At 41.0% G+C, this 18,018-nt stretch overlaps 1 protein-coding gene across 2 annotated transcripts in view; it reads right to left on the reverse strand.

Annotated features, from left to right (window-relative positions):
- Positions 1-5,270: 5,270 nt before the first annotated feature.
- LOC134344387 (tomoregulin-1-like) overlaps positions 5,271-18,018 on the reverse strand; it is a 304,218-nt gene continuing 291,470 nt past the window's right edge. For both annotated transcript variants that reach the window (XM_063044092.1, XM_063044091.1), the window contains 2 exons: positions 8,821-8,979; positions 5,271-7,174 (listed from right to left, as the gene is read on the reverse strand). In XM_063044092.1, coding sequence (XP_062900162.1) covers positions 7,084-7,174; positions 8,821-8,979 — 250 coding nt within the window. In that variant the 3' untranslated portion in view covers positions 5,271-7,083. The remainder of the gene's footprint in view (positions 7,175-8,820; positions 8,980-18,018) is intronic.

An 18,018-nucleotide genomic window follows, 5' to 3' on the forward strand; every position in this document is an offset into this window, starting at 1 on the left:
ATCAGCCATTCTCATAGATCACCCGAGACTAAAAGGGTAGAGTGACTTCACCTCCCTTTGAAAGACACCCATATATTGTGGCTGTCATGCATCCATCTAGAATTATTTGCATGCTTGGGTGCTCGAAGGCAAATTCTAATCTTGAGTTGGAAAATACCTTTGACTCCCACATTGCTGATCGAACAGCTGTAAAATCTGAAATCTTATCTTCCAGCCCTTTAAACTGCCTCTTTATTTTGGTCTTTACTATATAGAACAAGGTGTTGTTGGGCAGAGTTTTAACAAACGTGAATATACACACATCAGAAATCAAAACAGTTGCTTTAGTAATGCACAAACTTGTTTCTTTCTATATTGTGCCTGAAAATTTTCATGGATTTTAGGCTGAATTTTTTTTTTTGCTTTGCAAGCTTAGCCGTAAGCAACCTCACCATGTCTTTTCAGAGATGGAGAAAATGGAAATGATTTTCTGAAAAATTAGTGAAAAATTTACTAAAATCATCATTAAGCAACTCTCTGCCCACTGATACTTATTTTTTCAAAAATACTCAATTTTTGAACTTTTCTGGAAAACTAATAATTGTTGGCATAAAGAATAACTGATGGTTTATATAAATAAATAATGAGATAGCTGGCATCCTCTGCATGTGGGTCTTCTCTAGTATCCATTCTATCCACTTCTGCTGGCTCACCCAGCTGTGATTCAAACGTGCTGACAATAACTACACATATACACCTGCTCAGTTTTGCTACAAGGCCACCTGGAAATAGCTTGAATTACAGAAGACACTGGGAAACAAAGTGTGTAAATCATAGAATTTTAAATTAATTCTGGAAAATATGGCATTCTGAGAAATCAAGTTTTTTTCCACCTCAATACAAATCATTTGTACAGGGTGGGGAGGGGAACCATTCTGTAATGAGGTTTCTACTTGGATCAGCAGCTAAAGAAACATAAAATAAAGCTCCTTCTTAACATTTTTATCACTATCAGTGAAATTAAATAGATATGCTGTTGAAAATGTTATGGAAATTTATTGAGATTCAATTATTTCCAGCTCCTGTATACCCCTAAAGACAGTGACTGATGCCTTAATGTGTTTCCACAGCACTGCCAGCCACTCATTTGTTCACACAAGAGATTAAGTGTCACATCAGGCAGGTTATTTGGCCATGAGATGGGACGCAGTTGAGTCATTTCCAGTAATCAGTACATTTGAGTGTGTCATTATGAGGCATTTTATCCCAGATTTATATCTCAGCAATGCGAGAAAACAGGACAAGATGGTCTCCAATGGAATATTTCTTTGTATCATGGTTCAGTATTTGGGAAAATAATTTTCCCATGACATTTTAGAATCAGAACAGAATCATTCCTTGATAAAGAAGTGCCACTGAATTTCTTCCACCTATAAATCTGAGATAGAGAAGAATAGCAACCAGAGTTGAGCTTCTGACCCTGATTCACCTCTGGTGCAAGTGGAACAAAGAAAGAGTGGGTGATGGTTCTCCTCACTGTGACCGCTGGTCACAGCCTCAAGGTAAGGGGTTGGTCATTCAGTGCTTAAATGAATAAGAAATTTCTTTATCTGGTTGCAGAGGCCCTGTAATTGTGGTGTTCAAGACAGAGACTGATTTGTTTTCGGATATTTAGCAACTCAGGGGATATGGTGTTAGTCCAGGAGGTGGCATTAAGGTGAAGATCACAATCTTATTGAATGATTGAGCAGGTACAAGGGACCAACTCCTGCTTCTATGTTATATGTTCTGAAATATTACACGGGGCAAAAATGTTAATAAAAACTGAGGAGGAAGAAGGAAAGTGCTCAAAAGCAGGATGCATAGGATGAGCACGGCTAAATGAAATGATTAATCATTTGAAAGTTGTGACAAAGAAGCGTTACTCTTGTACTTTGCTTAGCATGCGGCATGTAATTCCCAGGACCAACATGGCCAATGAAAACAGAGCGGAAGGGGGTCAATATAGTATGAGAACAAGAGAGGTGCATCATTGACAACACTGCAGTGCTGGGGACCTGACGTGAACTCCTGGCTGTCCCTCTGCAGTGCTGGGAATCTGGGAGTCATGAACGTAACTAGAATCCAGCAATGGATGGTCCTGCAGCTCCTTGCAGTGGCTGGTGTTGGGCAGGTTGGATGAGCACTGCAGCCACTCCACACTGAGAGGAAGCACTCAGGAATGCACCCTAACCCACAGGTGAGTCTGGATCGTTGCTCGGGACCTGCAGTGGATGCTCCATGTGCTGACAGATAACCCAGACCCTACAGTCTCCTTCATCAGTTCCTGTCAATGTGACAGAAGCTGTCATCTACTCTCGTCTTGTTTTCCTACGTAGCTCTTCCCAGCACTCATATTCCTCCGTGGTAACAAGCTCAGTGGTAGGCAGGGGCGGCGGGGGGTGGTCGACAGTGATGAGGGGAGGAGTGGAAGGTACAGTCGAGATTCCAGCACAGATGATACAAAAGCCCAAGAGCATGTACCATCAGGATCAAGGGCAGCTTCTATCCCACTGTTATCAGACACCTGAATGGACTTCTTGTACTACATATGGACTCCTGGCTTCACAATCTACCTTGTTGTGATCTTACACTTCACCATTCACTGTCCTTTTTCAGTAGCTTTTACGCTTTATTCTGAACACAAAACACTCTGCAGATGCTGGGGTCAAAGCAACACTCACAACACGCTGGAGGAACTCAGCAGGTCGGGCAGCATCCGTGGAAAAGGTCGAACAACGTTTCGGGCCGGAAACCTTCGTCAGGACTGTAGGGGGAAGGGGCAGAGGCCCTATAAAGAAGGTGGGGGGAGGGTGGGAAGGAGAAGGCTGGTAGGTTCCAGGTGAAAAACCGGTAAGGGGAAAGATAAAGGGGTGGGGGAAGGGAGGCAGGGAGGGGATAGGCAGGAAAGATGAAGAAGGAATAGGGGAAAGCACAATGGGTAGTAGAAGGAGGCGGAACCGTGAGGGAGGCGATAGGCAGCTGGGGGAGGGGGCAGAGTGACATAGGGATAGGGGAAGGGAGGGGGAAGGAATTACCGGAAATTGGAGAATTCTATGTTCATACCAAGGGGCTGGAGACTACCTAGACGGTATATGAGGTGTTGCTCCTCCAAGCTGAGTTTAGCCTCATCATGGCAGTACAGGAAGCCATGTATGGACATATCTGAGTGGGAATGGGAAGCCGAGTTGAAGTGGGTGGCTACTGGGAGATCCTGTCTGTTTACTACTTTATTCTGCATTGTTATTGTTTTACCTTAGTCCAGCACAAAGCTCTGTGTGATGATTGGATCTGTATAAACAGCACACAAGGCAAGCATACTTGAACCTTGGCAAGTGTGATAACAATAAACCAACAACAAAGTCAGAACGTCAAGCAGAAGTGATGAGCACAAGATTCTGGTGGACTGTCAGCACAAGAAGAGACCGCCAGTTCCCAGTAATGGCCTGAGTTCACTGTGCCATCCACGATGTGACCAGGAACACTACGTCCTAGTGCCAGTGCCAGGCTTCTCAAACGGCCACAGAACTATTCACCGCAATGGTAGCTCCAGCAGAAGGCAGGGATTCACATCACACTTCCAGCGGAACTGGCTCATTTTAAAATAACATGAGGGATATATCTGTGAGGCTTTGCACTGAAACATCTAGAATGCAATTATGAATCAACACTCTGACTGGCAGTAAGAAATGGTGTACCACTGTACACTGTACTTCTAAACTATTTCCTTCCCTGGTCCATAAGAAAACTCTTCCTTCTTGATGTTCTTTGAATGCAAGTTAGTGTTTTATACAACCCTAGGTGTTGCCAATAGGTTACTACTCAAATATATTTGCAGCTTTACATCTTTTGTGAATAAATAAGATTAATGCACTGTTTGTAACAAAAGTATTTTGCTGAAGTGTACAATTAAGATTAGATCCAACAGCTAGCTTTTTCAGCACTATGTAATTTTGAATAGATTTAACACGGAGCATATTACACATTAATGATCCTTTCTGGGTTGAATCAGACAAATTGGAAAATTCAACAATATGTCCCTGATGCTTTCAGGAACCGCAGTGACTGCAATGTAATTTTTACATTACGGGTACTCAATATTTCCATTAGGAAAATTGTAGGTAATCTTGGTCCACATTATCCTGGAGTTGCACTGGAATATCATCTCATCCCTAACAACTCTGATCTCCGAGTGACTTCATAGTATTCTGTCCTCTAATCTTGAGATTCTTTTCCCGCCCACACAATCACTCTGGTCCCTGAAAACAAGAGCAACGAATTGTCCTTTGATCTCAGTTTCGCCCCTTCAGCTAAGCTGCCAGGCTTCCTGATCCTCCTCTCCCCAAAATGCTCAACAGATCTCCCGTTCCCCATCTACAACTGCCATGATGATTTGCTCCTCATCCCCATTCCTCTGCTGAAATGCTCCCTGCCCCATCAAATTACAAATTGGGACTCCTCAAAACTACACATTTCCCAGTATTAACCACCCCCTCCCCCAACCACCACCATACATTCTAATCTTAATTCCCCTCTCCCTCTCCTCTTTGGCAACATCTGAAAGATATTTGGACAGATACATGTGTACAGGGTAAGAGACAATGCAGGTGATTGGAGCTGGCTCAGGGGACTAGCATTTTGGTCAGCATGGATGATTTGAGTTGGTCTGAAGGACCTGCTTGGGGTGTATGACAGTATATAACTCTCTGACCGTTTGGACCTAATCCCCTCTCTGTTGGCACATTCCATTCTCAAGCATTCTCTCACTGCACATTCTGTGTTTAATCCTCTCTCCTCGTCGCATATTCCAGTCTTAATTCCCTCTTCCTCTAATCTTTCCTCTTCACCACACATTCCTTCTTAATCACCTTTCCTCACCACACTTCCCAATGATACGCCCCACTAACTACTCAGTGCTGAACAAAATGTAAAGCTCACAAAGTTAAGATGATCGCGAACTATGAAAATACCTACAAGGATAAATTAATGCCCATTCTGGACTTTATAGTACAAATCCACTGCCATGTCAACTGTAAATTCATATTTTATGTGCCTGTCAGAAAGAAATGAAAAAAAAAGAGGATGTAATGCTTGCTTCTGTACTGTGCCTTTCACAACATCAGGATTTTCCAAAGCATGATCTACCTAATCAAATTCATTTGCAGTGGAGTCATTCTTGTAAAGAAGGAATTGGAGCACTCATTTTGTGCACAACAAAATCACACGAAAACAATAAATAAATGTCAAGTTAATCTATATTAATGAAGTTGGCTTTAGATAAACACTGTCTAGGACATTATTGAGAATTCAGCTACTCTTCTTCGAATTGTGTCTTGGCATATTATGTATGCACCTGAGAAGGCAAACCATACAATCAATTTAACAACTTATTTGTAAGACACTGTTAGGCACTCTAACAGCATTGCACTCCCTGATATCTGCATTATATTATCAGTCTAAATTGTGCATTCAAGTCTCCCGAGTGTTACTTGATCACACAGCCCTCTGCCTTGGAGACAAGTGCTATCATCCAACTACAGCTTTACAGTTTACAGTGCTTTTCAAAGTACTCGTCAGTTTCAGTGTTACATGGCAAGAAGCGTGTATGGCATGGCTTACTGTTGACAAGTTAAGAAAATAATTCATTGTTACATTTTGTTGGATTATCTCTAAATAAGGTCTTTCAGATTTCTATTTCATTGATACGTACTCAAAATAACTACCAAGCATCACGATCCAAGATTTAAAGAGAATTTTGAATAAAATAAAACTTCTTATCTCTTCATGAAATAAAAAGACAAGGAAGATCATCACTTCAATACCATTGATCTGAAAATAAACTAGAACAATTTCACTCAGTTAAACTGCAGCATTATATTTGAAAATTTACAATCTGATAAGAAGCTGAAGGAACAACTGTGGAAAATAAACCTTACAGAATTTTGTCAGATCTGAATTACGAAATGAGATGGCACAATTTTCTCTTTGCAGAGATTTAAATTATACTGTGTTCTAGAACATAGTGATAGCTGATTTCAAGACATCCTACAACCTGTCAGAGGAGATGAACCATGAAACTTCGTTAAGCCACAATCCCTGTTACACAAACCCAGTAGATGACACTGTTGTAATTTTAGTACCATTTTCAAAGTAATTTCAAGTACAGCACATTTTAATAATTACAGTGTATTTTATCACAGTGTGATAGTGACAAATAACAATGTATTTAACTTTTTAAACAATTTGAATCTTAGTGAAGACACCAAATGATCAACCTAGTCTTTTCTAAAAAGAGAAATCATTTTTTGTGTGGCACACATCACATGCACCACCCGTTACATTTATGTGATACTAAATTTACACCAAGGGAAGCCAAATATAGCTGTAAAGTCAGAGTTATTAGAGTGGTGGCAGTCAGATGTCCACCCCAGACTCAATCCAAACAGCTTTGAATTTTAATCTAATCACAGTACACAGTTCCACAAATCATGCAAATAGTGTTTGAAAAGGCATCAATAATTTAAAAAAAACACCTTCATTTCTTGTAAGGAAAGTCAGTTGTAAACATTTTTCCCTTTCAGAGTCTTTTCTATAGTATGTTCAGTTGATTGTTTTTTGAACCTGTTCAGGCATTTTTCTGCCTTCTGAGTGTCATCTGTAATTTCATTATGAGCATCATGGCAGGTTATTACACAAACATATGTTACTGGCATAAGGAGCAAATTCTGCTCATGGAGTACAAAAATGTTCCTTTCATTAGTATTTTATTTCGATTTCCTCATTTTTCTTATTTTTTTCTGTTTGAATTTTTTCTAGAAATCAAGAACCCTTCCTACTGATGGGGCAGCCCAATTATTAATTACAATCAGACTGTTTAACTTGCTTACCCCAAATGGCAGCATCTTGGTCGTACTACCAGACACAGTAATCCATATGCTGGCAAAGGTCCAGAAAACCAAGGCCTCTGAAACAAAAATCTCTTCTTCTCAGTAAAGAAAAATTATTTGTAATTCAGCAATCAGAGAGACATGATAAATGAAGAAAAAGAGTATAAAGTGATTTAAGCTAGACCATCCTTGAAGAAGTGGTGCAATCTGCATTAAAATGTCCTAGGTTTTGTTTCTGGCGGCGACCTCGATTATTTTTTGGGCATTTCCTGCAAAGCAAACAACAAAAATAATCAGTGCTCCAAGAATCTTGTTTTCTTCTGAGAGATTTTAGTGCTTTCTAATGCAAACATCAAACATTTCACATCCAGGTGCAGCTCCTCTGACTATGAATTAATAGTCTTCACTATGTTCCTTGATGTGTCTGTCTTATTGCCCTAGAGTAACATCTGCTATTTCTCAACCATTCACATTGGTAGTTCCTCTCAGAAAATCAGTTTAAGGACAAATTAAGCCTAGTTTAATGCCTATATCACTGTGGATGCTATGCAACCAGGAAATGGAGAACTTTGTGAAATGCAGAGCAGCTGGGTTCAGTTCCGGATCTTCTGCATAAGAGTGCAACATGCTATCTTTCTGTGTTCAGTACCCCTGCTCAGGCCTCAATTGATTATAGTGTGAGGTGTAAAAAGCTTGGTATAAAGTTCTTTCTAATTATTGCAGGTCTAATGTGTTGAATATTTATATTACATAGCCAGATTTGCACACCAAACAGCTGGATTAGCACAGCACATTGCAAAGGACATATTATACCAAATGCAATTTCTTATGCACACCCTGAGCTGCATAATTCAGTAAATTAACATATAGGACTGGGGCCTCTCAAATGAAAGGAAAGATAAAACACAAGTAAATCTAATGGGCTCTTTCCAGCACATCTCTCTGACTGATCTGGCATAGACTACACCGATTGCTGATAAATTTTAACTTTCTCCTCTTAAGGTTAGCTGAAAGTCAAGATGAAAGAAGGGAAGATCTTGGCCGTATATTAGATACTCAGTACCACCCAGATTCCATTTCTCAGGGAGGGGATCTCAGACATCCCACCTCTCCCGGAAGTTCCGGGAGTCTCCTGCATATTAATAGTGGCTCCCTGATGCCCGCAAATTATATATAATATCCCAGAAATCGATTATTTTGAGAGCGAGCAAGTGAGAGAGCATGCCATGGCAAAGTGTTCCAAAGAGAGAGAGAGAGCGCCATGGCAGAGTGTTCCAAAAAAAGAAAATACAAAATGTACGTCACCCCAGACTACACTAAAGTGTACCCCTGCCTAATAGGGGTCAAAAATAATGACAGTGTTGCTCGCTGCACTGTTTGCAACAGTGACTTTTCTATTGCCCATGGTGGGTTAAGACTGTAAAAGACATGTTGAGGTGAGTTTAACAGGTGTCATTCGTTCATTAGAATAGCTAACGTTATTTAAACTAGCTGGCCAGCTGCTAAGGAGCTACTCTATTGCAGACATCCCATCTCTCCCGGAAGTTCCGGGAGTCTCCCACAAATTGATGGTGCTACCTCCCTGAAATGAGTTTCTGCAGGGTGGGATGTCTGGGGTCTGGAACTATTTTAAAGCTCTGCGGACTGCTTTGAAACAGAGGGCTAGTTGGCTTCTTCACCATTGTTGAATGCTGAGTGCATTTTTTTCTGTAAAAAGTGACAAAGCAGCAGCACATGCAGGATTTCTCTAACTGCTTTATTGACATCTTGGGCATTTTGAGGAGAAGGGTTGAAAGACTCTATCTTCCCCTATGCAGCACAGAAAAATGAGGTGGAGCAATGAAGATGAATGCCATAAATGTGTCATTAATTTACATATCTTTCCTTTGCTGAACTAACAACTTAAATCACTTACCTTGTTATACACATCACCACGGCGACTATAATAGCAATTTGCACAGCTCCAATTATTGCTGCAATTAAGACATAGTGAAGCTTTTGCCCACTTGGAACCACATATAGAATACTGAAGTCCCTGTTTTCACAGCGCTGTCCAATGTATCCAGAGTCACAGCTGCAAAAGTAAAACAAACAGGTACTATAATGGCACCAAGATGTACAATTCCCAACATGTATTTAGGTTTTCAGATAACTTCTTTCCAATCCTAGTTTTTGTGGCTCTAGTCGACAGGTTGGGGTACTGTTCCACAGGCGCTATCTATCCTCCAGCATCTCATTAAACTCATTATCCTTCGCATGTGATTCTGCGAGGAGAGGGACTATGACCAGAGAATGACCCAAATGAGCTTGACCCTGTTCGTACTTGAGAGTCACACATGCCACATCAGTCATGGGACAGCAACCGGGGCCAAGGACCTAGGTTAATCTTTCCCCTGCCTACATAAATATTCAAGATCAATGCAGTGCACAACTGCTGCTCTGACATATACACCTAGTAGGACTGTACAGAGGAGGCCTGAACCTACACTCACTGGATTGCACTGTACATCATATTTGTCTACTGAATCATCAGAGCAGTTCATCTAAAGGAAAGCGTAAATCCTGAGTTAGTTTTTAAATCAAAAATATGATTAATATTTGTATTTGCTACAGTCTTTCTATGATTTTAATAAACAAAAATTGTCTATGAATTATTTATTTCTATTTTTTTTTATTGAGATACAAAACAGGTCCTGCAGGCCCTTCGAGCCTTGCCACCTAGCAACCCCCCAGTTTATTCCTAGGACAGTTTACAATGACCAATTAACCTACCAACTGATACACCTTTGGACTGTGGGAGGAAACCAGAGCTCCCGGAGAAAATCCACACAGTCACGGACAAGAACAGGCAGCATTGTGAATTGAGCCTGGGTCATTGGTACTGTAAGCGTTGTCTAATCACCATGCTAGCACGTTGCTCTATGACAGATTGCTGCAGATAACAACATTGCAACTCCCCTGAAGCAGTTATTAATTCTTTTCACTGTGCAGCATGCTTTTTTAAAAATTTAGGCAGTATCTTTAATTGCAGTCATTCAAAGTACACAAGGTTTTACATTTTCTTTTCAATGGTTTAATCAGGCACTGATCTCTTAAGTAGTAGTGTTAAATCAGAAAACTGGTTTTATTGCCTACAGTTAAACAAAAATAAGCTAAACTGAATAACAGCAGAAAGCTGAATCTGGGTGGGCAATACCTGCTTGACTTCATTATGTCTTCAAACTGAATAATGAGATCAGCAATAATGTCAGTATATTTATAATAACCAGCCAGTGCTTATGGTATTGCTGCTGCTCGTAATCTCTACCCTCGAGGTCTGGTTTGTAAGGTAGGTAACACCAGTTCAAGCTGTGACGAGAATACACATAAATTAAGATGTTTGCTGGCCTGGGCTTGCATCAGTGGCATCAGCAGTTGGTCTGCCACCTGTCCTCAGGGGAAGGAGAGATAAGGAACAATGAAGCAGCATCTGAAGATGTGTAATGAAGGGACGGGAGAGAGAGCTGTCTAGATCGGCTCCCCCTTTGAACCCTGAACTGTTTGAAGTGATGGACAGGCGAAACCCCAGCAGGGGGATAAAAAGGGACAGGTTTGCTAAGGCAGGACACACACGACACTCAAGGTAACGAGACCCTGGAAGCGGTGCGCCTCTCACGAGTCGGTGGGAAGCTCTTGGACGGCTGATTGGGGGATCAGCCTTAAACGCACAGGGTGGAAAGGTACGATCAGCGGGAACCCGGTGTGTGTCCACCCTCGCTTGGGTGCCGGGTTCACTGCAGAGGATCGACCGCATCTGGAAGAGGGGTCACAGTCGGTGACCTCAGGTGACATCACAAAGCACCCACCCGAAAGCTGCTTGTGAGCAATATCGCCGGTCTGTGAGTGGAAGCCGTTTCTGAATGATCAGTTTTTCTCGTTCTCTCTCTCCCTCCCACAACGTTGTCCATCGCCATGGCAACGATTACTGCGAACTGAACTAAATCGAACTGGACTTTTGTGTCACTTTGAAATTGGTCATTTACCCCTAGACAACGATAGAGCTTGATTGATGCTGTTATCTTAATTCTGTGCACATGTGTGTTTATCATTGCTGAACTGTTGCATTTATTATCCTTTCGATTACTGTGTTGCTTGTTTCTTTAATAAAACTTTCTTAGTTCTAGTAATCCAGACTCCAACTGAGTGATCCATTTCTGCTGGTTTGGCAACCCAGTTACGGGGTACGTAACAAAGCCAATTAGAAACTTATGGAAGGGAAATACTGTGACCCTATAACAAGGGCCAAAGTTTGGACCTTGCTGGAAACCATAAAATTATAGAAATGTATGAGAAAAAAGGATGCCATTTGTGTCCATAAGACCCGAAAAGGAAAATTTTCACTTTCCTAGTTCCTGGTCCGGAACTCCGAGGGCCCCAAGGGTTTTAATGTTATTGATTAATCTGCCACTTGGGACTTTGTCAAATGGCTTGCTAAATTCCATACACAATGTGACATTTGACCTGCTCCTGGCACCTTTGTTATTTGCTCAAAACTTCAATTAGATGAGTCAGATAAAACCCTATCTTAGAAACTCATGCTGATTTTTCTCAATGAATCTGATACTCATAAATGCTGAATTATACCACCCTCATAATACTTATTGTTCCAGCAGCTTTCCACCTTTACATTTGATCATTGATAACAACAGGCTTCTTAATTTCTGATTTGTCCCTGAATGGCTTGTGACAAGACGAGAGAAGTCATTACAGTCTTCTTTTTAAATGATGATAGTAAAATGTTGTTGTTCAAAGTACTTTAATGTTCCTTTTGCAGAAGTCACTAAAAACCAACGTGCAAATATAGCAAGGAATTAGGAAGGTAAATAGCATGCTGGATATTATTGCTAATGGATTAAGTAACAAAGTTTTTCTATAATTATATATAGGGCCCTTAAATTATGGAAGGATGCATGATCAATGGCCTAACTATGGATTATTCATTGGTAAAAGAACTGTTCATGGAATATTTTACAAAGATCATAGGTTTCATGAAATCTGCAATCCTTTAAAATAACATACTACTATCTTGTTGCCACAGCAGATGATGATTTAAACTTTATAAAACTTCATCATTGAATTTCCTGTGTAGGATGCTAATTTAATAAAAATGGTACATGGTTCTTCTCCCTTCGTACACAGTACGTCATTTTTTCAAATTCTTTTTTAATTAAGATAGACATTTTAATTATCAAATTCCCTTCAGTATATATGAATGTAGGTAATTTTTTACAACTTTATTTAACCATTGAATAATTTTTCTCAAAGTAAATCCGACAGGCTGAGTTCATTAAACTTGTTTGAATGTGTAGCAATATCCTTTCGTATGATTTAAGAGCAAGGCTCTAAAGAGAGCCATCATTTTCATCAGTTACTGAAATAATTTAACAAAGGTTGGCATTTCATGGATTAGGTTTATAGATTTAGAGCCATGAATTGTACGGAATAGAACAAAAGTCATCAGCCCGCTGCTTCCATACTGACCTATATCCATGCTTATCTACCCTCTATTCCTTGTTCATGCAAGTGTCTATCCCAGATACCACTGAAGGGTTATAAAACTGGTAATATCCAGCATGCTATTTGCCTTCCTAATTCCCTGCTATCTTTGCATGTTGGTTTTCAGTACCTCCACCACATCATCTTGAAGCTCATTCCAGATACTAACTACTTTGTGTGAAAAATCTACTCCTTAGATCCTTTCTAAAACCCCTCCTTTTCACCTTAAACCATATAATTTATGCAGTCACTTTATCATCCTTTGGTTTACTGATTAGTTTCAACCGAGATTATTGCAAAAATATTTCACTTAAAGATAATTCAGAAAAAGTTTCTTTTGCAAAATACCGTATTGAATTTTGAGGTCAACTTGAAATTCATAGGTAAATGTTTTAAGCAGAAACTTTTGATGAATTATATCATTAGTTCAGTGGGCACAGTTATTTTCTGAGTTGGAATACTGTAGATTTAAATCTCACTGAAACATTGAACGCTGAACAATGGATAGGAAAGCTGCATTGTAATGCTAAACTAAACCAAGGCATGTTGCACAGAACAGTTTAGCTCTGGACAGGCCATTCGGTCCATAAGATATAGCAGCACAATTAGGCCACTTGGCTCATCAAGTCTGCTCCACCATTTCTCCATGGTTGATCCAACTTTCCTCAGGCCCAATCTCCTGCCTCCACCCCCCACCTCCCATATCCCTTCATGCCCTGAACGATCAAGAATCTCTCAGCCTTTGCTTTAAATATACATTAAGACTTGGCCTTCACAGCTGCCTGTGGCAAAGAATTCCACAGATTCATCACTCGCTGGCTAAAGAAATTCCTCCTCATCTCCATTCTAAAAAGACGCCCCTCTATTCTGAGGCTATGTCCCCTGGTCTTAGTCCCACCATAGGAAACATCCTCTCCATACCCACTCTATCAAGGCATTTCACCATTCAATAGGTTTCAATTAGGTCACCCGTCATTCTTCTGAATTCTAGTGAATACAGGCCCAGAGCCATCAGATGCTCTTCATATGACAAGCTATTCAATCCTGAAATCATTTTCATCCATCTCCTTTGAACACTCTATAGTTTTAGCACATCCTTTCTAAGGGGCCCGTTTCTGCTCACAATACTCCAAGAGAGGCTTCACCAGTGCTTTATAAAATATTAATATTACATCCCTGCTTTAACATTCTAGTCCTTTTGAAATGAATGCTGACATCGCATTTGACTTCCTCACCACAGGGTCAACCTGCAAATTATCCTTTAGGGTGTCCTGCACAAGGACTCTCAAGTCCCTTTGCACCTCAGTTTTTTGTATTTTCTCTCCATTTAGGAAATAGTCAACCCTTTCATTTCTTCTACCAAAATGCATAACCATACACTTTCTAACACTGTATTCCATCTGCCACTTCTTTGCCCATTCTCCAAATCTGTCTACTAGGTCCTTCTGTAGTCTCTCTACTTCCTCAAAACTATCTGCCCCCCACCCCACCTATCTTCATATCATTTGCAAACTTTGCAACAAGCCATCAATTTCATCATCCAAATCATTGATATATAACCTAAAAAGAATCAGTCCCAACACAGACCCTGTGGAATACCACTAGTTAGTAGCAGCCAGCCAGAAAAGGCTCCCTTTATTCCCACTCTTTGCCTCCCGCTCATCAGCCTTTGCTTTATCCATGGTAGAATCTTTCCTGCAGTATTATGGGCTCGTAGTTTGTTAAGCAGCCTCACATGTGGCACCTTGTCAAAGTCCTTCTGAAAATCCAAGTGCATAACATCAACCAATTCTCCTATGTCTACCCTCTTGCTATTTCTTCAAAGGATTCAAACAGATTTGTCAAGCAAGATTTTCCCTTGAGGAAATCATACAGACTATGGCCTATTTTATCATGTGCCTCCATGTCCCTGAGCTATCATCCTTAACAATCAACTTCCACATGATCCTAACCACTGATGCCAGACTAACTGGCCTATAATTTTCTTTCCTCTGCCTCTCTCCTTTCTTGAAGAGTAGAGTACTCTTCATGAGCCATTCCAGCATCTAGTAACGATCATTACTAATGCCTCCACAGTTGTCTTCTGTTGGTTTTTAAAAGCTTCCAAATCCTCCGATTTCCCACTAGTCTTTGCTCTATTTTATGCCCTCTCTTTGGCTTTTATGTTGGCTTTGACTTCTCTTGCTAGCAACGGCTTTGTCATTTTGCTTTTAGGATACTTCTTCCTTTCTGAGATGTATATACTTAATGCCTTCCGAATTGCTTCCAGAAATTCCAGTTATTGCTGCTTTGTCATCACCCCCGCCAGTGTTATTTTCCAATCAATTCTGGCCAACTCCTCTCTCATACCTTTTTAATTCCCTTCACTCCATTGTAATACTAATCCATCTGACATTAGCTTTTCCTTCTAAAATTTCAGGGTGAATTCAATCATATAATGATCATGTTCCCCTAAGGGTTTTTTTTTTACCTTGAGCACTCTAACCAATTCTGGTTCATTACACAACACCCAATCCAGAATAACTGATCGCCTAGTGGGCCTAACCATGAGCTGCTCTAAAAAGCCATCTCATAGGCATTCTAGACATTCTCCCTCTTGGAATGCAGCACCAAACTAACTGTATGTTGAAGTCCCCCATGACTATTATAACATTGCCCTTTTGGCATGCATTTTCTATCTGCCATTGTAATTTGTAGACCACGTCCTTACTACTCTCTGAGGACCTGTGTACAACTCCCATCAGGGTCTTTCTTCAGCACTATCACTCAGGTTCCCATTCCCCTGCCAAATTAATCTAAACCCTCCCAATCAATTCTTGCAAGGATATTGAAACCCCACTGGTTCAGGTGTAACCTGTCCCTTTTGTACAGGTCATACCTTCCCCGGAAGAGATCCCAGTGATCCATAAACCTCTATCGTGCCCACAGAGCCTTGTCTCTGTTCCTTTGACTATGGAATCTCCTATCAACACTGCAGTCCTCTTCACCTCTCTGCTGTTCTGAGCCACAGCACCGGACTCAGTGCTGGAAATCTGGTCACTGAGGCTCCCCCCTCCCCCTCCACCCCTCTGGTAGGTCGTCCCCCTGAATGGTACCTAAATTTTCTATGCTTACTAATGAGGGGAACAGTCAGAGGTGTACTCTGCACTGGCTGTGCATTTTTTCCTCTCCTCTTAACAGTCACCAGTTACCTGTCCCCTGCAATCTAGGAGTGACTACCTCCTGTATCTCCTGTCTGTCGCCTCCTCATCCTCCTGTATGAGTCATCGAGCTGCACTCCAGTTTCTTAATATGTTCTCTCATTAGATGCAACTTGGTGCACCTGGTGTCTCGCAGACTTCCCATATCCTGCACAGAGCACAAAACGCTGCCCCCAGAGCCATTCTCTCTTAACTACTAGCCATAACAGATGAAGAATAAACAAATAAGAACAGAAAGAGAGTAACTTACAAGATACTTTACCTCACCCAAGCCTGATAAGCCAAAGCCAGTCTAAACACTGGCACACTTGCAAGGATGGCCATTCCACTTGCACTTGTGGTATATTCATTGGCCATTGACTCCCTCTTGCTGAACGATCGCTCCTGAACTCAGAGAAACTGCCACAAAGCTGTGCCGTTAAAATCTTGATCGCTGACCTGATTGAAAACTAACTCTTTTTATGCACCCCTGACGTTGATTGACCAACTCAGAGAAAACTGCCACGAAGCTCTGCTTTTTAAATTCTGAAAGCTGACCTGACTAAAGGTACCTCCTTTTATGCATTGCCTCCTGCTGATTAGTTGCTCCTCTGCTCAGAGAAACTGCTGCGAAGCTCTGCCTTTGAAATCTGGATCGCCGATCTAATAGAAAACTAGCTTTTTTTTAAACACACCCCTGACATTGATTGTCTAATTCAGTCCATGATTTTGTGCTGATTTTGATGCCAATTTATACTAAGTTTCCTCTCCCCACATAGCATCCATTCCATTCCATGCATGTTTCTATCCAAAACATTTTAAATTCCACCAAACTGCCTGATTCCACTTTTACCTCCAGTAACCTTTCCAGGTAGCTTTTACTCTCTGTTTTAAAAACTTGCCCTTTATGTCACCTTCAAACTTTCCCCTTCTAACCTTAAAACATGTCTTGTGATATTTGACATTTCTTCCCTGGGGAAAAGATTCTGACTGTCTAGCCTATCGATGCTTCCCATAATTTTAAAACCTCTTTCAGGTCTCCCCTCAGCCCCTGATGCTGTAGGGTTGAGCACAGAACATAGAACAGTACAACACAGAACAGAGCCTTCTGCCTACCATGTGCCAACCTTTTAACTGACTTCAAGATCAATCTAAATTTTTCCTCCCCCATAGCTCTGAATTTTTCTTTCATCCATGTGCCTATCTAAGAGTCTCTTAAAAATCCCTAATGTATCTACCTCTACCACTGTCCCTGCAGCATTCACGCACCCACCATGCTTTGTGTAAAAATATCTACCTCTGACACCCCCCATACTTCCTCCAGTCACCTTAAGATTATGCCCCTTGTATAACCCAAGCTTTTTCAGCCTTTCCTCATAAATCATGGGCTGCATCCTGGTATACCCCTTCTGCATCTCTCCACAGTCTCCATGTTCTTCCTATGAAGGGGAGACCTGAACTGCATACAATGTGTGCCATATGACCTAGCTTTACATAGGTGTAATACTCCTAACAACGAAGGCAAGCATACCAAATACCTTCTGTATCACCTTATCCACTAGTGTAGTCACATTCAGTGAGCTATGGACCTAGGCACTAAGATCCCTCTGTACTTCTAAGCTATTAAGGGGTCTATCCTCCAACTGTATACTTACTCCTTTTATTTGTGCAACACCTCACACTTGTCCAGATTAAATTCTATCTGCCACTTCTCTGCCCATATATATAACTGATTTATATCACACTATATTCTTTGATAGTCCTTCATACCATCTACAACTCCACCCATCTTGGTGCAAACTGCAAAGTTGTTAATCTACCCATTTACGTTTGCATCTAAATCATTGATATGCAGGATACCACAAAGAACAGTGGTCTATCAATGATTGTTGTGGAGCACCACAGGTCATAGACCTCCATCCAGAATAACATTCTTCCACACATAATCTATGTCTTCCAGTTCCGAATCCAAACTTACAATTCAGTCAGGATGCCATGCATCTTTATCTTCAACCTATCCTGAAGGACCTAATTAAATGCTTTAAAATTCCTTTTGCTCAACACAAGCCTATGCCCACTAGCTTTAGACATCTCTACCATGGGAAACAGATACTGGCTATCTATGCCTCTCATAATTGTCCATCCTATCTCCTCTTATAACTCAAGCCCTCTAATTCAGGCAACATCTTAGTGAATTTTTTCAGCAGCCTCCAGTTTAAGCACCATTCTTCTTGAAAAATTTGAACCAAGCTGCACACAATAGTCTAGGAAATCCAAGCAACACACTCAAAATGCTGGAGGAACTCAGCAGGCCGATGAAGGATCTCAGCCCGTAACATCGACTGTTTATTTTTTTCCATAGATGCTGCCTGGCCTGCTGAGTTCCTCCAGCATTTTGA

This window comes from Mobula hypostoma, chromosome 3 (genome assembly GCF_963921235.1).
Source record: "Mobula hypostoma chromosome 3, sMobHyp1.1, whole genome shotgun sequence".
NCBI classification, from domain to species: Eukaryota; Metazoa; Chordata; class Chondrichthyes; order Myliobatiformes; family Myliobatidae; genus Mobula; species Mobula hypostoma.